We start from the raw sequence: 22,590 nt of genomic DNA on the forward strand, positions 1-22,590 counted from the left end.
AATACAGAGTCCGTGAGGGTGTGGGTTTGAATCCCGCTACTGCCCTTTCTCCCAAGCTTGACTGGAGAATCAAACTGAGAATGTGGTCGTTTGGCTGAGATGACTTTCTTCCAAGCCGATGAGATGACTTTCTCTCAAGCTTGACTGGAGAATCAAACTGAGAATCAAGTCGTTTGGATGAGATGACTTTCTCCCAAGCTTGACTGGAGAATCGAACTGAGAATGTGGTCGTTTGGATGAGATGACTTTCTTCCAAGCTTGACTGGAAAATCGAACTGAGAATCTAATCTGGTCATTTGGCTGAGATGACTTTCTTCCAAGCTTGACTGGAGAATCGAACTGAGAATTGATGGGCGCAGTTGGACTGTCAATATGAGGGTCCCTGGTTTGAATCACGGTGACGGCGCCTGGTGGGTGAAGGGTAGAGATTTTTCTGATCTCCCAGGTCAACATATGTGCAGACCTGCTAGTGCCTGAACCCCCTTCGTGTGTATATGCAAGCAGAAGATCAAATTTTTTTGTGCCCATCCCAGAGGTGCAATATTGTTTTAAACAAGATGACTGGAAAGAACTGAATTTTTCCTATTTTTATGCCAAATTTGGTGTCAAGTGACAAAGTATTTGCAGAGAAAATGTCAATGTTAAAGTTTACCACGGACACACAGACACACACACAGACACACACACACACATACACACACACACAGACAACCGAACACAGGGTTAAAACATAGACTCACTTTGTTTACACAAGTGAGTCAAAAATATATATATTTATATATATATATTTTTTTTTTTCTTCTAATTTCCCAGGGGTGTTGGTTCAGGGGATCATGGCAGTGCTGGTGTTTGATATCTATGTCCTCTACAAACTGCTGTCTTGATAGGAGTGTGCTGGGTTGTTGGTTTATTTATTTATGATGGTGTTTTTTTGTTTTTTGTTTTTTTCATTTTGTTTTTTAGTCTGTAATTTCCCATGGGTGTTGGCAGGTCTGGGTATCCTGTCATTGCTGGTGATTGAGATCTTCTTCTTCTTCTTCTGCGTTCACTCGTATGCACATGAGTGGGCTTTTACGTGTATGACCGTTTTTTACCCCGCCATGTAGGCAGCCATACTCCGTTTTCGGGGGTGTGCATGCTGGGTATGTTCTTGTTTCCATAACCCACCGAACGCTGACATGGATTACAGGATCTTTAACGTGCGTATTTGATCTTCTGCTTGCATATACACACGAAGGGGGTTCAGGCACTAGCAGGTCTGCACATATGTTGACCTGGGAGATCGTAAAAATCTCCACCCTTCACCCACCAGGCGCCGTCACCATGATTTGAACCCGGGACCCTCAGATCGAAAGTCCAACGCTTTAACCATTCGGCTATTGCGCCCATCAAGATTGAGATCTATGTACTGTACAAACCATGGTTTTGATTGGGGTGTGCTAGGTTTATTTATGATATATTTTGTATTTGTATTTCTTTTTATCACAACAGATTTCTCTGTGCAAAATTCGGGCTGCTCTTCCCAAGGAGAGCGCGTCACTACGCTACAGCGCCACCCTTTAAAAAAAAAAAAAAAATTTATTTGTTTGTTTATTTTTTTCTCCGTGCAGTTTTTATTTGTTTTTCCTATCGAAGGGGATTTGTCTACTGAATTTTGTCAGGAACAACCCTTTTGTTGCCGTGGGTTCTTTTACGTGCGCTAAGTGCATGCTGCACACGGGACCTCGGTTTATCATCTCATCTGAACAACTAGCGTCCAGACCACCACTCAAAGAGGGAGGAAATACTGGCGGCTGAGCCGTGATTTGAATCAGCGTGCTCAGATTCTCTTGCTTCTTAGGTGGACGTGTTACCTCTAGGCCATCACTCCACATATATATATAGCTATATCTATATTTATTTTTTTCTAATTTCCCAGGGGTGTTGGCGGGTCTGGGGATCCTGGCGGTGCTGGTGTTTGAGATCTACATCCTGTACAAACTGCTGGGGACCCGCATGGGTCACAAGTGGCGCACCATGTGGTTGGGCCAGCTGCTGCTTTTCGGCATCTTCCTCTGCTACCTCACGCTCTTCGCTTACCTGCCTGTGAGTGTGTGCCCACGTATGCGTGCTTGTGCGTGTGTGAGAGAGGGACTTGTGACTTGTGGAGGCAAGATCTTTTCCTGCTTGTGAATGTGTGTGCATGCCTGTGTGCCTGAGGGATATCAAAATGTTTTCCCACTTTTATGCATGCATGCTTGTTCATGTGAGAGAGAGAGAGACAGCGAAATCTTTTCCGAGCTTGACAGTTCTTCCCGTGCTGTCAGTAAGTTTTCGTTCCTGAATTCAGCTCGCAGTTCCTTTCTTTCTCAATGCCATGCTGTTTTCCTCATAGGTTGCTGGTTGTCAGCAATATTTTATTTCCCCTCTGTGTCCCAGTAGTTTGTATTTGTATTTCTTTTTATCACAACAGATGTCTCTGTGTGAAATTCGGGCTGCTCTCCCAAAGGAGAGCGCGTCGCTACACTACAGCGCCACCCATTTTTTTTTTGTATTTTTCCTGCGTGCAGTTTTGTTTTGTTTTTCCTAGCGAAGTGGATTTTTCTACAGAAGTTTGCCAGGAACAACCCTTTTGTTGCCGTGGGTTCTTTTACGTGCGCTAAGTGCATGCTGCACATGGGACCTTGGTTTATCGTCTCATCCGAATGACTAGCGTCCAGACCACCACTCAAGCTCTAGTGGAGGGGGAGAAAATATGGGCGGCCGAGCCGTGATTCGAACCAGTGCGCTCAGATTTTCTCGCTTCCTAGGCGGACGCGTTACCTCTAGTAAATCCAGTAAATCAAATTAGATTATGCGATGGGAAAACTAAACAACATTTTAACAGTATGTTTCAAATCTTCTATGCCAACCATCCCCCCAGCCAGGATTTTTTGTTGCTGAGTTTTAATTTTAGTTTCTTGTGGAGGTGTTACAGCAATCTGACAAGTCCATATACACTGTAGCACACATGCTGGTTTTTTTGGTTTTTTATTTATTTTATTTTTTTTACTTATTTATTTGCTTATTTATCATCATTGTTTTTTTATTTTTTAATTTGTTATGTTATTAATCTATTTATTTATTTTATTTTTGTTATTATTATTATTATTATTAATTAATTAATTAATTTTTTTATTATATTATTTTTATTTATTTATTTATTATTTTATTTCTTTCTTTCTTTCTTTCTTTATTATTATTTAAAAAAATAAATTTTTTAAATTTTTTCTCAAGGCCTGACAAAGCGCGTTGGGTTATGCTGCTGGTCAGGCATCTGCTTGGCAGATGTGGTGTAGCGTATATGGATTTGACCGAACGCAGTGACGCCTCCTTGAGCTACTGAAACTGAAACTGAAACTGCTGTGCACATGCCTGACAGCAGCATAACCTGATGCGCTTGTCAGGCGTTCAGTGCATGCGTATAAATTATAATATATATTTGTATACCTATCGGAGTGGAATTCTGCTACAGAAATTTGCCAGAGGACAACATGTACGTTGCTGTAGGTTCATTTTCAGTGCGCCAAGTGCGTGCTGCGCTTGGGACCTCAGTTTCTCATCTCACACAAAAGACTAGATGCTGAGTCTGATTGTCCCCAGTCAAACGTGGGAGAAAGGGCAAGGCCAGGATTTGCTCCTAGACCCTTAAAACTCACTCTGGACGACAAGTTTTCTCCCTTGCTTTTCCCCACAGGCGGCCCATTTGTAAGGGTTTGGAAAAAAATTTACAAAAAATACAAAATACAGAGTAAGAAAATGAAACTTTCAGAACTGGTTTATTACGTGTTGAGCTATTACATATATATATATAAAAAAAAAAATCAAATTTCTCATCTTATTTTTACAGTTTTGCCATATGTAGAAAATACTGCCAATTTTTCACCCCGAATCACCATACCCATGCTCGCTTTCTGCATTAAATTCACTTTTTTCGTTGTCATCATCCACCTCTTCAATGCCCAACCCTTCAGTTTGTAGCATTTCAAGTACTTCGGCAACACTAAAACATTGCCGTTGCTGCCTTGTTCGCTCTACAACATTTGAGAAGAGCCCGCTTTGCTAACAGGCTGGCACGCGAGCAGACAACCAGTCAGTGACTTTGTCAGCGTGTGTGCGAGACGGGCCTCACATGGCAGGCTGGCCAATCATACCATTCGGTTGTAGAGTGACCCAGAATAGCGCACTCTGCTTGGCTAATCACAAAATCATGTGTACAGCGCGTGATGGTTTTTTATTTCTTGAAAATGCTATTCCATTCCGTCGTCTTAAACCGAATACATTTTATGTAGGAATGCTCATGCATTCCTTCGTCCGGAGAGAGTTAGCGGGACAGACACTGCACTGGCAGATGAGCATCTTAACCATTCTGCCACCTTCTCCCTCCATATAATGAACAGAAAGATGGAACTCTTTGCTTGCTGGCAGATTCCCACGGACGCGACGTGCGGCATCACGCGGTTCGGGGTGGGCGTGTCCTACTCCATCTGCTTTGCGGTGCTGCTGGTCAAGTTGATGGTCATCCTGACCTCCAAGTCCACGGAGAGCTCCCTGCTGCCCGGAGACATGGAGAGCCCCAATTACCTGAAGGGCGTCTACCAGTTCCTCATGTTCGTCTTCGTCGTCGGCGTGCAGGTCAGGAGTGGGTGGTACGAGGGATGGGATATGGAGGGGTGGGGGGGTGACAAACAACGAGGTCTTGTGGCATATATTGGACCATGTTGTTAGTGTGGCATACATTAATTCTTGATTATTTTAAATGTGGTATTCCATCATTATCGTCTGCCGGTTTCTTCATGTTTGTTTGTCTACAGTGTGCAGGTGAGGAGTGTGGAACAAGGGGGTGTTGGGGGGGCGGGGGGTGGAGAGGGTATGCAAAATGAGGTCTTGTTATAATGTGGCAATCATCAGATCATTGGTCTCGGATCATGTTGTTAGTGGCATACATTGATTTTTGACTCACTTGTGTAAACAAAGTGAGTCTATGTTTTAACCCGGTGTTCAGTTGTCTGTATGTGTGTGTCTGTGTGTCCGTGGTAAACTTTAACATTGACATTTTCTCTGCAAATACTTCGTCACTTGACACCAAATTAGGCATAAAAATAGGAAAAATTCAGTTCTTTCCAGTCATCTTGTTTAAAACAATATTGCACAATATGCAAACTGCATTTACTGTTCTATTTATATTTTTTGTATTCTCTAAACATGGCACTTTGATCTGATATTCTGACACAACAAGAAGAGCAGTCATTATTATCATTTTTTGTTCAAACAGGAACTTCTTTTGCTAAGCATGGAAGTTTTTATTTATTTTGCAAACGTTTTAGTGCAGATAGTAAAAAAGGGAAATTACTCTGTAATTAATGCTAGGGGACTTAATTTGCTTTAAATTGATCTTTCTCATCTTAAACATTACATTTTGAAATTATACTCAGAACATAAAAAGCTTGTGTTTTTTTTTTTTTTTTAAGTGTATCACAAGTGAGTCTTGAAGGCCTTGCCTCTCTTGTTCTTGATGCTTATTTTTGGTGGTTTTTTTGTTGAAAATTTTTTTTTATAATGGTGGATGTGATTTGCTTTGCTTTGCTGTGATTTGTTCCCGTGTGATTTGAGACTGTGATGGTGTCTGTGTTGATTTACAGATTTTTATGTCACTTAGTCTTACATATGTATATTTTAGCCAATGTCATTGGAGACTGTGTTTGTACATATTTTATGTTTTTATTGTGAAGCGAGGTGAGCCTCATCTGAGATGGGGGGGTACTGCGCTATATAAGCCTGCATTTTATTATTATCATCATTATCATCATCATTATTATTATTATCATCATTCTTATTATCATTATTATTATCATCATTATTATTATCATTATCATCAGTATTATTATTATCATCATTATTATTATCATTATCATCATCATTATTATTATCATTATTATTATTATTATATTATTATTATTATCATCATCATTATTATTATCATCATTATTATCATTATTATTATCATTATTATCATCATTATTATTATCATTATTATTATCATCATTATTATCATCATTGTTATTATCATCATTATTATTATCATCATCATTATTATTATAATTATCATCATTATTATCATCATTATCCTCATTATTATCCTCATTATTATCCTCATTATCATTTGTCCAGGTGGTGATTGACGCCCAGTGGCTCATCACCGTGCCCCCAGAGGCCATCAAGGTCCGTTCCAACGCGGGCAAGGAGGTGTGGATCTGCAACCACTACACCTTCAGCGCCTCGGGGTCCATGAGCGCCATGACCGTCATGTCCAACTTTGTGCGCAACGAGTTCGAGAACCACGTGCTGTCGCTGGTGTACATCATGTTCCTGATCCTCATCACCACCTGCCTGGCCCTCAACGCCCACGGCATCATCACCAACCACCGCGAGAGCGTCTTCATCGGCATCGCTGCCGGCTTCAGGTGATTTGGTTGTTTTTGATTTGAAAAAAGGTGAGGTTGCAAGAGTAACTTCATCGGCATTGATACCGGCTTCAGGTGACTGGTTATTTTTTATTTGAAATAAGGTGAAATTGCGAGAGCGTCTTCATCGACATCACTGCCGGCTTCAGGTAATTGGTTGTTTTTGGTTTGAAAAAAGGTGAGGTTGCGAGAATGTCTTCATCAGCATCACTACCGGCTTCAGGTGATTGGTTGTTTTTGATTTGAAAAAAGGTGAAGTTGTGAGAGCGTCTTCATAGGTATCGCTACTGGCTTCAGGTGATTGATTGTTTTTGATTTGAAAAATACAAAACAACAGAGTACAGTACACCACACTACAATACAATACAACAGAGTACAGTACACCACACTACAATACAATACAACAGAGTACAGTACACCACACTACAATACAATACAACAGAGTACAGTACACCACACTACAATACAACAGAGTACAGTACACCACACTACAACACAATACAACAGAGTACAGTACACCACACTACAATACAATACAACAGAGTACAGTACACCACACTACAACACAATACAACAGAGTACAGTACACCACACTACAACACAATACAACAGAGTACAGTACACCACACTACAATACAACAGAGTACAGTACACCACACTACAATACAATACAACAGAGTACAGTACACCACACTACAATACAACAGAGTACAGTACACCACACTACAATACAACAGAGTACAGTACACCACACTACAATACAATACAACAGAGTACAGTACACCACACTACAACACAATACAACAGAGTACAGTACACCACACTACAATACAATACAACAGAGTACCGTACACCACACTACAACACAATACAACAGAGTACAGTACACCACACTACAACACAATACAACAGAGTACAGTACACCACAATACAATTCAACAGAGTACAGTACACCACACTACAATACAACAGAGTACAGTACACCACACTACAATACAATACAACAGAGTACAGTACACCACACTACAATACAACAGAGTACAGTACACCACACTACAATACAACAGAGTACAGTACACCACACTACAATACAATACAACAGAGTACAGTACACCACACTACAATACAATACAACAGTACAGTACACCACACTACAATACAATACAACAGAGTACAGTACACCACACTACAATACAATACAACAGAGTACAGTACACCACACTACAATACAATACAACAGAGTACAGTACACCACACTACAATACAATACAACAGAGTACAGTACACCACACTACAATACAATACAACAGAGTACAGTACACCACACTACAATACAATACAACAGAGTACAGTACACCACACTACAATACAATACAACAGAGTACAGTACACCACACTACAATACAATACAACAGAGTACAGTACACCACACTACAATACAATACAACAGTACAGTACACCACACTACAATACAATACAACAGAGTACAGTACACCACACTACAATACAATACAACAGAGTACAGTACACCACACTACAACACAATACAACAGAGTACAGTACACCACACTACAACACAATACAACAGAGTACAGTACACCACACTACAATACAATACAACAGAGTACAGTACACCACACTACAATACAATACAATACAACAGAGTACAGTACACCACACTACAACACAATACAATACAACAGAGTACAGTACACCACACTACAATACAATACAACAGAGTACAGTACACTACAACACAATACAACAGAGTACAGTAGTGGAGTGATGGCCTGGAGGTAACGCGTCCACCTAGGAAGCGAGAGAATCTGAGTGTGCTGGTTCGAATCACGGTTCAGCCGCCGATATTTTCTCCCCCTCCACTAGACCTTGAGTGGTGGTCTGGACGCTAGTCATTCGGATGAGACGATAAACTGAGGTCCCGTATGCAGCATGCATTTAGCGCATGTAAAAGAACCCACGGCAACAAAAGGGTTGTTCCTGGCAAAATTCTGTCGAAAAATCCACTTCGATAGGAAAAACCAATAAAACTACACGCAGGAAAAAATACACACACACAAAAAAAGGGTGGCGCTGTAGTATAGCGACGCGCTCTCCCTGGGGAGAGCAGCCCGAATTTCAAACACAGAGAAATCTGTTGTGATAAAAAGAAATACAAATACAAATACAACACATTACACGTTGTGCACGTTGCAGCATCCCCATCTGGCTGGCGTGGACCCTGGTCGGGGGACTGAACAAGGACCACGACTATGCCCACGAGTTTGGCGACGCCTGCATCGCTTTTGGCCTCTTCCTCACTGCCACCCTCATCCTCTTCGCCATGTTCTTGCCCAAGGTAGATAAGATAAGATAAGACTAACTTTATTATCTCCAACTGGAGAAATTTGGTCAGGTGCATTATCACAACATAGACAAGTAAACAACATGGGGACCATAACTGTAAAAGTCAACAACAGCTTTTACGAATATTACGAAGATACAAATGTAAAAAATATCACATACACCGTTTCATACATACATCCACACTGCAGGTAGTAACTAGTATTCTTAATGTAAAAACAGAAAGAATTAAGAAACATTATTTGAATATAATTATAAACATAGCCTACTATACTGCACATTGTAGGTCACTCCCTCCATCTTTTCGTTGCTTGCAGAGCGACAAGTAGGTCATATGACATCATGGGCAGCCCACACCACTGTAACTTGTTTTTTCTGGGTTTGCACTGCCTTTCTTCAAACATCTTTTCATCTGAGTTTGATCACATTTTTTTTTTTATATATATATATTTTTTTTGCACAGACTGAACCAAACAACAAAAACTATGTCGTCAGAAAGGTCTTTAGAGCTCAAGACATCTACAACATTTTGAAAGAAAGCAACACGATAACAAATCAATGACAAAATGCCGATCACATAATCCAGGGAATCTTCGCCTTGAAACAGAATGTATATCTTATTATTATTATTCTTTGTTTGTGGGCTACAACTCCCACATTTACTCATATGTACACAAGTGGGCTTCTACGTGTAGGACTGCTTTTACCCCATCATGTAGGCATCCATACTCCGTTTTCAGGGGTGGGAATTAATAATGATAATAGTAATAATGATAACAGTAATTCTTCTTCTTCTTCTCTGTTCTTGGGCTGCAACTCCCACGTTCACTCGAATGTACACGAGTGGGATTTTACGTGTATGACCGTTTTTACCCCGCCATGTAGGCATCCATACTCCGTTTTCCGGGGTGGGAATACATATATATATATATAAAACAGATCCTGTTGACTTCTCGCTCACCAGGTGCGTCAGCTGGTGAGCATGGGTGTGGAAGGGATCTACTTCGAGGACGATCGCGACACGGTCTACGCCGGCTCAGTGATCATGCCGCCCAGCTACAAGTCGCGCCCCAACTCGGTCATCTACGTCGACAACCAACGCATCTACTCGGAACCTGTGGTGCTGGGTAACGGTGACTCCAGTGAGTAGAAGTTTTTGGCTGCGTGTGGGGGGTTGGGGAGAGGGTGGGTTGGGGGAGTAGGGGTGTGTTGGTGAATGTGTGTTTGGGGTGGGGTCCAGGGAGGGGGGGGGGGTTTGAGGGGGGAGGGGGAAGTTTGTAGGGGGAGGGATTGGTGGGGGTGTGTGTGTGTGTGTGTGTGTAGGTGGATGAGTGTGTGTGTTTATATGTGGGGGTAGGTGGGTGGGAAAGTGTGGCGTGGGCGTGTGTGTGTGTGTGTTCTTGTGTGCTCGTGCATGTGTGCATGCGTGTGTGTGTGTGTGTGTGTGTGTGTGTGTGTGAATTTGGAAGGAAGGCTATAACCACTTGAAATGTTGTTGAAGCGGTGAGAATGTGAAGAGTATGATGATTTGGTTGATCCGAATGTAAAGTCACCCTGGAAAAGAGGGGGTGCTATATTACGTAAACTGAAGGGAGGTAATATACTGAGGGGAGGCTACTAGCAGCAGCTACTTTTGATTTCTCTGTTTGGGAGGGCCAGTAGTAGTATTGCGCAGGACAGAGAATCAAACTCCTACCCACGGTGTCTGCAGCAGCAGGTCATGGTAACGTATGTGTGTAGGTAAACTTGTAATGATAATGTAAAAAAAAAAAAATGTGTTTGCTAATTTGAATTTGCATATTTCTTCTGTCATTGCTGCTGTGTGTGTGTGTGTGTGCACATCACATGTCAAATGATCTGGGGTTGTAAGTACAAGCCTTCCCTGGAGCTTCCTTTGGTGCTTTTTGAGGGAGGAAGTGTTTGGGTTTGTTCCAGTGTGTACCTTTTATTTTGCCTGTGTACTAGCTGAATTTTTGGGTAGCAGCATAAGCAGCATTGGCTTGAAATTGTGTACCTTGTTACATGGAACTCAGAACTCGGAACTCAGAAATGTTTTATTGTAGAAGGCCTTCTGACCCATTACAATGTTGAGCACACACACACACCCCATCCCACACCTCCACACCCCCTCCCACATCTCCCTCCACACACACACACACACACTTGCGCGCGCACAGACTCGGTTTTGTAAAACCGGGCATGCAAACACATGAATCGAAAATTCAAAAAGGTAAATGCCTTCCATCGTGAGCAAGTCCACTTAAACATGTACGTTCGTTGTTTTAAATGTATAACATAACAGAACTCAGGTTGTGCCCGTTATAATAAAGCAGCACGATGTTTATTAGAGTGATAAATAAAGTGACCTAGATCATGAAGGATTTTTGTGTCATGCATTATAAATTCTAAACTTTTGTCAGAGGGATGTTTCGTGTACCAACATGGAATATATTTATGTCGCAGATCGTGAAGAGATTTACAGTAAAATTAAGTGTGTATCTCGTCTTCAATACCAGCGTTACATAGTGGAACCTTGTTACATGGAGAGAGTCAGAGAGAGTGAGTTACCACTCTTTATTGAATGAGGAAAAATAAGAGTATTATCCAAAAAATAAAAAGACAACAACAAACAAAACAAAGATTCAGTGCTGCTTCTCAGTTGTGTTTATTTAGATTCAAATAGCTTTATAACAAAATAGATGTAAAGTTGCTCAGTTGAAAGTGCTATCAAATAAAACAAAAAAACAAAACAAAAAAACCAACAACAAAACATAAACAAAAAAATTTAGTGCTGCTTCTGAAATATGTTTAAACTTTTAATTTGAACAGCTCAATAACGAAATAAATTTACTGTTGATCAGTTTAAAGTACTATCAAAACAGAACAAAACAACAACAACAACAAAAATTAGTGCTGCTTCTGAAATGTGTTTAGATTTTGAAATTTGAAGTGTTCAATAACTAAATAAACGTAAAAGTTGTTCAGTTGAAAGTACTATCAAAACAAAACAAAAAGACAAAACAACAACAACAAAAAAACCAAAAAGTTTAGTGCTGCATCTGAAACTGTTTAAATTTTGAAATCTGAAACAGCTCAGATAACAAAATAAACTTACAGTTGTTCAGTTGAAAGTACTATCAAAACAAATGAAACAAACGAAACAACAACAACAAAGACAAAACAAAAAACATTTAGTGCTGCTTCTAAACCGTGTTTATTTAAATTTGAACTGCTCTATAATGAAATAAACGTAAAAGTTGCTCAGTTGAAAGTACTATCAAAAGCAAACAAAAAGACAAAACAAGAAGAAGAAACAAAACAAAAAGTTTAGTGCTGTGTGACTATCTGAAACTGTTTAAATTTTAAAATTTGAAACAGCTCAAATAACAAAATAAACTTGAAAGTTGCTCAGTTGAAAGTACTATCAAAAGAAATAAAACAAACGAAACAACAACAACAAAGACAAAAACAAAAAAAACAACAAAACATTTAGTGCTGCTTCTGAAATGTGTTTAGATTTTAAAATTTGAAACAGTTCAAATAACGAAATGAAGTTGATCAGTTGAAAGTACTATCAAAACAAAACAACAACAACAACAACAAAACAAAAGAAACAAACAAACAAAAAAAAAAAGACAAAAAAGAAAATTAGTGCTGCTTCTGAAATGTGTTTAGATTTTTAAATTTGAACTGCTCAGTAACTAAATAAACGTAAAAGTTGCTCAGTTGAAAGTATTATCAAAACAAATAAAACAAACGAAACAACAACAACAAAGACAAAAACAAAAAACATTTAGTGCTGCTTCTGAAATGTGTTTGGATTTTAAAATTTGAAGCAGCTCAAATAACGAAATGAACATAAAAGTTGCTCGGTTGAAAGCGAACTACATGCGCCACCCGGGCTCCAGCATCCCCACCCCGGCCAGCACCTACAGCGCCCCCCCGACCTACCTGAAGAAGGGAGGCGACTCCACCATCCGCGGCGGCAGCGTGCTGCGTGTGACTGATGACCTGAGTGGCCGACGCCCCATCGAGAAGAAGCGGCCCATGTCGGAGGTGGCCTACGGAACGGCCCGATCTGGCCGATCGCAGCGAGGCACCCTTCCCCGTGAGTTCTATCAATCTGTATGATAGTCAGTCGTGTTCTAATGTCAAGTGCATATGCTTTAGTAACCTGACAATTGAGCATATAATTTTTCACTGTAGTTTGATGAAACCTTTTGTACACGAAAGTGTGTCTTCACAAGTGACTGAGAACGTTGATGTTTTTGACTTTTTGCATTCATTATCAGTTGTTTCGCTTGTCAGTTTAACGACTTCTCTTTTACGAAGTCCTTTAAGTAATTTCCTGTAACTGTGTTTAGAGTTGTTTTGTTGTTGTTGTTGTTGTTTTTCTTCCAAATTTCACCCACATTTTTACCCTCATTTGCCCAGTTTCTCCCAACCCTCCATTCATCCACATCTCCCACCCCTTCTAACCGATAATACTCAGATGTATTCATAAATACTTTAACAAAATGTCTTCAATCACCGATATGTGTGACGGGACATTAAACAAAAAATTCCTCCTCAGTCGTGTTTGACGATGACCATCAGAACAGCAGAGGAGGTAACTGCTGTCCTGACTATCTGGGCTAGAATTTGATTATAGTGGGAAAGTGTCTTGCCCAAGTTACATCCCCACTCTCTCGGCCAATAGGATTTTTAGGACAGTTGGTGTTGGGATGTGTTTCCAAAGGCCAGCTAGCCCCCAAGGCTGCAGCACAAAGAGCCAGTGCAGTTTTGCCTCCTAGTTTGAGAGTCATAGTCCTTTACAAAAGACTAAGCTGTAAATAAAATGGTTTCCCATTGTAGTGAAGAAACCATTGGTAATACATCTCTCACTTTGCTGTTGGCCCAAATGTAAACTTATGTCAATCTGTGATATAAGCTGAGTGTTGAACCTCCTATAACAACAGTGTGTGTGTGTGTTTGTGTGTGTGTGTGTGTGTGTGTGTGTGTGTGTGTGTGTGTGCGTGTGTGTGTATGTGTGTGTGGATGCAAAGTTCTGTACATAACATTTTGTACTTTTGTTTTATTCTCTGTAAAAAGCTACCTTAACAGTATCAAGGTGAAAATGTGACAATGTTCTGAAAATGTTGACATTGTTCAGAATGAATCTGCAATATAATGCATGCAGTGTTAATGTTGGTGTCTTTCAACATGTTTATGATAATGATCAGTTTACAAGATTTTAAGTGAATTTTTGCAATGCTTTTTATATCAATTTCTTATATGTTATAAAAAAATGATTTATTACTTTATGTACTTATTTATTTATTTTCTTAATTAAGTCAGTGTTTAATGTTTTTGTTTTGAGAACTCATCTATGTTTGTTTTGCCATACCTGATGTAATTTCTCCCAGTGAGATGATAAACTTATCTTGGTGATCATAATGATAATAGTAATAACTTATTTCTATTTCTTTTTTTATATATATATTTTTGCTGCACCGTTTCAGTGGCATTATTACTCCCACGGCATGCCACTCATTTCAAGTAATCGCTTAGTTATGGAGACAGACTGGGCGAGCACCCCCAGTCAGGATAATAATTGGATTTATATAACATGTTTCCATGTGAAACGTGCTGAGTTGCTCTGTACAGTTTAAAAAAACCAGCATGTGAAACAAGCATTTAAAAACACTAAAAAAACACAAAAAAACTTACATGCATAACCCACATACAGTCTATAATGATATGTTCAAATGAACACAAAAATCATGATACACAAAATAGCCCCCCCCCCCTGAACCCCCCCCCACCCTCCCCCTCTCAGCTCCTTTCCCTCTATCTGTTCTACAGTTTCTTCAGCTTTCTCTGTCTACGTGCATTTAAAAAGATTTTTTTTTTTCATTCCTTTGAATCGGAATCAGAATGAATGCGAGCAACTGGTGTGAATGCACATTTGTTTTTTTTTCTCTGCACAAGATTCAGTGCTGTTTAATTACATCTTTTATTCTTCTTCTTGTTCTTGTTCTTACAGTTATTATTGTATTATTCTATTATTATTGTAATCATTATCGTTATGGGTAGTAGTAGTAGTAGTAGCAGCAGTATATTTCTTTTTCATCTTTTTATCTTCCAGATTCTTAAAATTCTTCTTCTTCTCCTCAGTACTGGTTATTGTAGTTGTAATAATTGTGGGCGGTAGTGGCAACAGCAAAGTGACAATGGCTTACCCACCCACAAACTCGTTGCAGGTTCCCGCTCCCAAACCGACCTTGGAGCGCTGTGAGGGGGTGACAGACGTGACCGACCTTCGCTGTGCCACACCCATCTTCCTCTCCCTCTCCCTCTTCCCTCCCCTGGCTAGCCTGGACTTTGTTCATCAGGAGAATAACAACGTACCACGCAGGAAGTTGATAAATCTTAAAAAAAAAAATAAAGAAAGAAAAAAGAAAAAAAAAAGAAAAAAAGGAACAACTTAAAAAGGATATGATTTTTTTTTTCTGTTTTTTTTTTTGTCATTCACTCAACTTTTTTTTTCTCTCCTTTTTTTTTTTTTTTTTTTGAAGGCAGCGAGTGTGCAAATCTACAAAGGCTTGGAGTGGTGGAAGGGGTTGGGGGGGAGGGGAAGTTGACGTATTTCACATTTAAAAAGCTTGCCAACATTCAACTATGCATGGAGAAGTGGTTGATTTAAGGATTCAGGGTAAGGTTTAATCCACATCAAGTCTTCATGTGAAGAGGATATAGAAGTTCATTGTTATTATTATTGTGGGTTTTTTTGTTTTTGTTTTTTTTGTTTTTTGCTTTAAACAGTGCAGACTGAGCTCTTTTGCTGAGTAAAGGTGCTTCCACTTGAATGTCTCAGCAAGAAAAAGCAGTCTTCCTTCAAATGAGATTCAAGAAATTAAAACAAAACGGACAAATCTTTAAGAAAACAAAACAAAAAAACCAAAAAAAACCAAACAACTATCATCATGAAAGAAACCAGATAGAAAAATAGTCATATACAAAGATGTTTCCATAAACCGTTATAAAAAGACCATTAATCGATCAAACGTTTAATACGACTGGGTCTTGTGGTAACCACAGCAGGGCAAGTCCTCCTCCATGAAGCAAGAGTCTCAGCCTCAGCAGGAGAGAATGTTGATGAAGTGAGAATGTTTAGATCCAGCTTTCTTCTCAGCGTTTGTTGACGACTTTGATCAAACATCAATTACTTCCTCGCACAGACAGAAGACTGTGTCACAGCTAAGGCTGACCAATACGCACACCATCTGCGAAACAAAGGAGATAATTCTCCGGAAGTCTTAGTTCTGTGCAAGGAGATGTTTCAGCAGAAGTGCTCATTTCGCATTATTTCTCATCGAGGGGTTGGTAAAGGATCATTAGTGAAAGGGTTACAGATGCTAGTAAGTTGCTGATAGATGTGTATTTATTAACCAAGTTTCACGCAAGCAGAGAAATGCCGCGGTCCGTTCTTGTCTGGTTCCACAGTGCTGGAGGGGGGGCTACTGAAGATGCTGTACGTCTTTAGTTCTGTATTTGTCTGTTGCTCCTTGTGATTGCGTATATGCGTGTGCTTTGTAACTTCATTCATCGCCTTGTCTGTTTCACTATATTTTTTCTCAGATGAGTATTTTTGTTTGTTTTTTCTTTGCCAATTTGGATTATTCTACTAACCTTTTGTGTTTTTTGAATTAGTTGTTTTGTGGAATTTTGTGTGCTGTTGTGTTGATCTCCCTGTATGTTTAACTGCATCGTGTTGTTGGCGTTTGTGAATCCAAGGTGGACATAAATATGACTGTACTTAATAGGTGCTTTCCCCAAGTGGGAGATGTTATGTGTGAAATGATTATTCTCTTTTTGTGATGTGGGTACTTACCGTGAACTGGTTTCTGACTGGCGTCCTAAAAAGATTATCGTGATCGGATGAAAATGTCCTGTCTTTTCCTTGTTTTGTTGTCAAGAACGACAAATAGAATTTTGTCGGGTTACTTGTCAAAGCCTCTTTGAGAAGTAGGTGTACCTGTCTCAGTGAATGTAGTATTGTTTGTCGTTTTTGAAACCAGTCTATGTCTTGTCTGTTTTGTGTGTGTAGTGTTTTCTCCATTTTGTGAGAATGACCAGAACTTTTTTTCATGTTTTTTTTATTTTTTTTTTTATACCCAAGTTTCTTAAAAACGAAGGGAACATTAATGGTTTGCCTGGGAACTGGAGATTGTAAAGTACAAGTTTGTGAGAAAAAAACAACAAAAAAAACCGAAAAAAAAACTGCAGAGGAGTTGGTATGAAAATGACGGGCGCAATAGCCGAGTGGTTAAAGCGTTGGACTGTCAATCTGAGGGTCCCGGGTTCGAATCACGGTGACGGCGCCTGGTGGGTAAAGGGTGGAGATTTTTATGATCTCCCAGGCCAACATATGTGCAGACCTGCTAGTGCCTGAACCCCCTTCGTGTGTATATGCAAGCAGAAGATCAAATACGCATGTTAAAGATCCTGTAATCCATGCCAGCATTCAGTGGGTTATGGAAACAAGAACATACCCAGCATGCACACGCCTGAAAACGGAGTATGGCTGCCTACATGGCGGGGTAAAAACGGTCATACACGTAAAAGCCCACTCGTGTGCATACGAGTGAACGCAGAAGAGGAAGGTATGAAAATGAGGTGGTAATTCTATCTGTAGAGGTGTTTGTTGTTTTTCTCTCCCATTCCCCTTTACCCTGAAGTTGTTGCACCCAGTGGTGTTAACCCTCCCCCCCTACCCCCTTCCCCCCAAAGAATTGTGTGTGTGAGTTACAAAAACCAAGTAACTGTTTCTTCGTAAACTTTAAACATTCCACTTGAATCATTTTTCTTTCTTGAAATAGTCTTAGGCAGGAGACTTTTACGCATTCCAGTTAAAATGTTTTTTTTCTTTTGTTGTATATATAAAAGTGTTCTTTACGACTGATCTTCAGTTAACACATGCGTCTCATTTGCTTGGAAAGCACATCATTGATAAACACTTGCATTCCATTTACAACATTTATTTTTGTTCTTGATTAAAGTGTCTTTGCACTCCCCCCCTTCCCCCAAAATACATAGAGGTAGTTCCAACTAACCTTTTCTCATCCTTCAACACCAGAAGACGAGACTGTGCCAAATCCAACTACGGAAATTTTCAGGCACATACATGCATGCATTCTTCATCAGGAGAATTTCACCCATGAATTAATTGTAAGTGTATGGGAGAAATCTAGAGGTGTGAAAGGATAAACATTTTGTATGTTTCTTTGGATTAATGTGGATGTTGATGAATTATACAAAAAAAAACAACAACAAATTTTTGGGCTTTGATGGAAATTAAAGAAAAAAAAGAAGAAGACAATTGATAAGGTAAACCCTGTCTCAGAAATTAAGTTTCTAATTCCTGTTCCTGTTATGTGATAGACTTGTTTTTTTCTGTTACACATTGCTTTGCCATAACGATACTGCTGTTTCTGGAATTTTGCTACTCTATGTGATTTATGTTAACTTTGAAAACCAGGAAAAAATAAAAATCAACACTTGTTTTTTATTTGAGTGGGTGGGTGGGTGGAGACGTTGTGTCATGGATATTTCTGATATAGCTGAGAGTAGTAACCTTCAGTGTAGATAACACGTATATCATTTTGTACGAAGCGTTCCTTCTATACCTGCCACTATAGTATTTTTACTATTCTGTTTTATATCATAGAAAATTTTTCTGTCCCATCTGCATTATGCAACTTCAATATTTCTATGGTGATGAATAAATTATATTTACATTGAAATACATGCGTGAAGAGTGTTTACATGGAGATAGTAAGTACTCTTTCTGTCAAGAAAGTGATTGACAAAGTCTGGTCGTTAAATGCAGTGATTAGAATCAATATCTGAATTTTTTACAAGCACTAAAATCATGTGTCCATGCACTATAGTGATATCAATTCACCCCCTCATTGAGAGAGAGAGAGAGTGTATGTGTGAGAGAGAGTGTGTGTGTGTGAGAGAGTATGAGTGAGTGAGAGAGAGAGAGAGGGGGAGTGTGTGTGTGAGAGAGGGAGTGTGTGTGTGTGAGAGAGAGAGAGAGAGTAGGTGTGAGTGAGAGAGAGGGAGTGTGTGTGAGAGTGAGTGAGAGAGAAAGAGTGTGTGTGAGAGAGAGTGTGTGTGTGTGTGAGTGTATGTGTGAGAGAGAGTGTGAGTGAGAGAGTGAGTGTGTGTGTGAGAGAGTGTGTGTGTGAGAGAGAGTGTGTGTGTATGAGAGTGTGAGTGTGCGAGAGAGTGTGCTGTAATATGGAGTTGTGCCGAGTGGTGATGCGTCCACCCAGGAAGCAAGGAAATCTGATTGCACAGGATCAAACCCCACACTCTCCAGTACTTTATCCCCCTCTATTAGACCTTGAGTGATGGTCTGGACGCTAGTCTTTCTGATGAGATTATAAACTGAGGTCCCATGTGCAGCATGTGCTTAGCACATGTTTAAGAACTCATGGCTACAAAAGTGTTGTCCTTGGCTGGCAACATTTTGAAGAAAAACCCACTGTTAAGTACCCTGCCTACCCCAAAAATATTATAAAAATAGGGTCTTTTGGGGTGGGGGTGGGGGGATTAGCAGTGTGTTGTGGGGTGGGGAGTGTGGTTATATTAAAAAAAAAGAAAAAAGAAAAAAAGAGCTGAACAAAAATTCTGTGCATACCATGGCCTATAGTATCTTAAGGCCCAACACTGAGCTAAAATCACAGATTGACATAAGTTTTACATTTGGGCCAACAGCAAAGTGAGAGCTGTATTATCAATGGTTTCTCAAGTCAATGGGAAATCATTTACAGCTTAGTCTTTTGTGAAGGACTATGACTCTCAAACTAGGAGGCAAAATTGCACTGGCTTTTAGTGCTGCAGCCTTGTGGGCTAGTTGGCCTTTGGGAACCATCCCAACGCCGACTGTCCTAAAACCCTCTTGGCCGAGAGAGTGGGGATGTAACTTGGGCAAGATACTCTCCACTATAATCAAATTCTAGCCCAAATAGTCGGAACAGCAGTTGCCTCCTCTGCTCTTCTGATGGTCATAGTCGGACACGGCTGTCTATCATATACAGGATCTTGTTTTCTCCACAAGCCAAGCTCTCTGTTGATCAGTTCACATCTAAGAAGTTCTTCGATCTTAAGTATAGGTAAAGAATGAAGTGAGAACTGCACCTCATTGTTCCCCCCATTCCCTCATCCCTCTTCCTGTTAACCTATTCAATCCCGTTAACCTATTCAATCCTGCAGAGTTTACAGTCTTGGCAGACTTCCATATTATTGCAGAAAAAAACACAGAAATAAATGAGGGTGTGCAGACCCACTTTTGTCAGACTTTCATTGGTACTCCCGGTTATTTTTAGTGAGAACCGCATGCGCATCTCCATTTCCTTTTTTTCCAGGTCACCAAAAGGCAAAAATTACAAGGTACATTTCGATTTATAATGACACTCGTTATTTGCTTTAATCTTCTGTGTTTACTTTGAGTGTGTTTCTTGTCACATATCTGCCATTACGTATTTGAACTGATCCATTTATAAACTCTGCCGAAAAGTTGTGTGAACAAAAGCAGTGCAAATTCAGAGAAGCAAGTTATGGCGATGGGCTGCCCGTGTCGTCATATGACCAACTTCTCGCACTGCGAGTGACGAAAAATCTGCCTCGAAAGTGGGTAGCACACCCTCCATAATATACTGGTTTTTCCTCCATATTACGTGTGTGGACACATGCAGAAATACTGTATAAGTTAGCTCCCTTTCCTTACAATTTGTGCACATGTAGGAACGTGAAGAGTTTTAATGAGATGAAATTTGATGCCAAAGCACTGCTTGTGTGCAGGACTCAATGAGGTGATTCCCAAAGTACCTCACACATGAGCAAGCATGCATCCAAAATCTGACTGCAAACAAATCTATAGTCAAATCAACACATATATTTGTGATGATGGCGTAAAAAGCACACTACAAGCACTATCGCATGAGCATGCATTCATTATTCACACACAGAGACAAAAACATCCAAATTGCTTTTATCAAAATATATGTTTGTATTTCATCAAAGCAGTCATACACATCATGGAAACGGATTTTATTCTTACCATCATAGTAGCAAAAAAAAAAAAAAAAAAAAAAATCCAGGTTAGTACACTAATTTTATATTCACTTGAGCATGTTGTATTATATCAACAATTTTGTCAGCAAATAAAAGGCAGAATATATAGAAAAGAAGTTTTTCTTGTGCATATGCATGTGTGTACAGGATCCCTTCAACATACACACACACAGAGAATCTCAAATCAGTACATAGAGATAGACAAGACCTTTTAAGGTTATTGTGATGTAATACATTATCTGTGCAATGTATTTACAGCCTTGGTCCAGGGCCTGGGATGTACGAGTGATCTTAGCTGTGCTAACTTAAGTTTGATATCAGCGTTAAGAACTTTTCTTAGTCTGTAAAGGAGACTTTGGGCAGTTCTCCCAAACGTTAAAAAAAAAACAATAACAAAAAAACCCTCACTGTCAATGAACAAAAGATCTGCCATCATACAATAACCCACATTCCAGCTAATAGTAATGAATGTGAGCAGTAGATTTCTCACACACAAAAGGAAAAAAAATCATAGTTCCTATTAACTCTTTCACCACCATAGGTGACTTCAGTTGACCAGAGACATTGCCTTTGGCAACTTCAGTTGTCATCAAAAGTCATGTTAACAAGACCATTTTTCACATTGTAACAAATCTTGACAGCTGCAGCCAGTAGAACAATGACTAGCCTTTGCCCCCTGTGACCCAAGTTTGAGGTGAACAAGTTCATTAGGTTGTTCTGACTTGAACTGAAGCCTGTGATGAAGGGCATTCTATCTAAAATGTTTACGCTGGGGGGAGTTTTTCACACAGAAACTTGGCATTGAAAGAGTTAAAAAGAAATTTGATTGCTGTCAGCAGTTTGCTGGAGAACTGTTTTGAGGATGACACTGGTTCTAAACAATGCTGTGAGATCAGTTGGGAAACTGTAATCCTACGTCCTGTACATGGATTTCACACACACTGACTCTAATGCACACATAAAGTGATAAACCTAGTGTGTATGCACATACTGATGTGATATACACCCACTCTATAAACACCTTAACTATGCAAATACTCCACATACCCATTTCCCTTACACAAAAACTGACCAATGCACACATTAACCAAATATTTCCTACACACACACACACGAACTGACCGTATAGACTGGATATGAATATTAATCTGATAACACCATATCAAACCATACACCACCACCACACACACAGAGATCTTCCCAATAATTATCAGTTCTAACATATAACAGACACCAGTATTCATGAAATATTAGTGTCGATGCATATAAACACTGACCATTTTCACAATGAATATGAATATATTAACTCCATATACATAATAATCTTACACAAACACACACTGATAATGTTCCCCACATTAATTCTTTGACACACTGACACAAACATACTGACTATTCACACAGCAGCCCTGCACAAATTCCAATCCATTACACGCTGATCATATAGACACATTGAACCCCACACACAAGCATCCTATAAAAAAACAAACAAACCAGCAAAAATACCACTGTGAGAGAACAGAGGATCAAGATATCTTCTTTAAAGAAAATTTTTTGGGTGTGACAGTCTACAGTTCACGTACGGTAATCTGCACCTCAAAGTTTTTTTTTAACACACCAC

At 39.6% G+C, this 22,590-nt stretch overlaps 1 protein-coding gene across 1 annotated transcript in view; it reads left to right on the forward strand.

Annotated features, from left to right (window-relative positions):
• Nucleotides 1-18,628, forward strand: part of LOC143274957 (metabotropic glutamate receptor 2-like) — a 35,818-nt gene extending 17,190 nt beyond the window's left edge. The window contains exons 9-15 of the mRNA XM_076578972.1: nucleotides 1,919-2,085; nucleotides 4,447-4,653; nucleotides 6,190-6,482; nucleotides 8,697-8,838; nucleotides 9,808-9,985; nucleotides 12,724-12,951; nucleotides 15,086-18,628. Coding sequence (XP_076435087.1) covers nucleotides 1,919-2,085; nucleotides 4,447-4,653; nucleotides 6,190-6,482; nucleotides 8,697-8,838; nucleotides 9,808-9,985; nucleotides 12,724-12,951; nucleotides 15,086-15,120 — 1,250 coding nt within the window. The 3' untranslated portion in view covers nucleotides 15,121-18,628. The remainder of the gene's footprint in view (nucleotides 1-1,918; nucleotides 2,086-4,446; nucleotides 4,654-6,189; nucleotides 6,483-8,696; nucleotides 8,839-9,807; nucleotides 9,986-12,723; nucleotides 12,952-15,085) is intronic.
• Nucleotides 18,629-22,590: the final 3,962 nt, after the last annotated feature.

Source organism: Babylonia areolata, chromosome 29 (assembly GCF_041734735.1).
Source record: "Babylonia areolata isolate BAREFJ2019XMU chromosome 29, ASM4173473v1, whole genome shotgun sequence".
In the NCBI taxonomy this organism is placed as follows: Eukaryota; Metazoa; Mollusca; class Gastropoda; order Neogastropoda; family Buccinidae; genus Babylonia; species Babylonia areolata.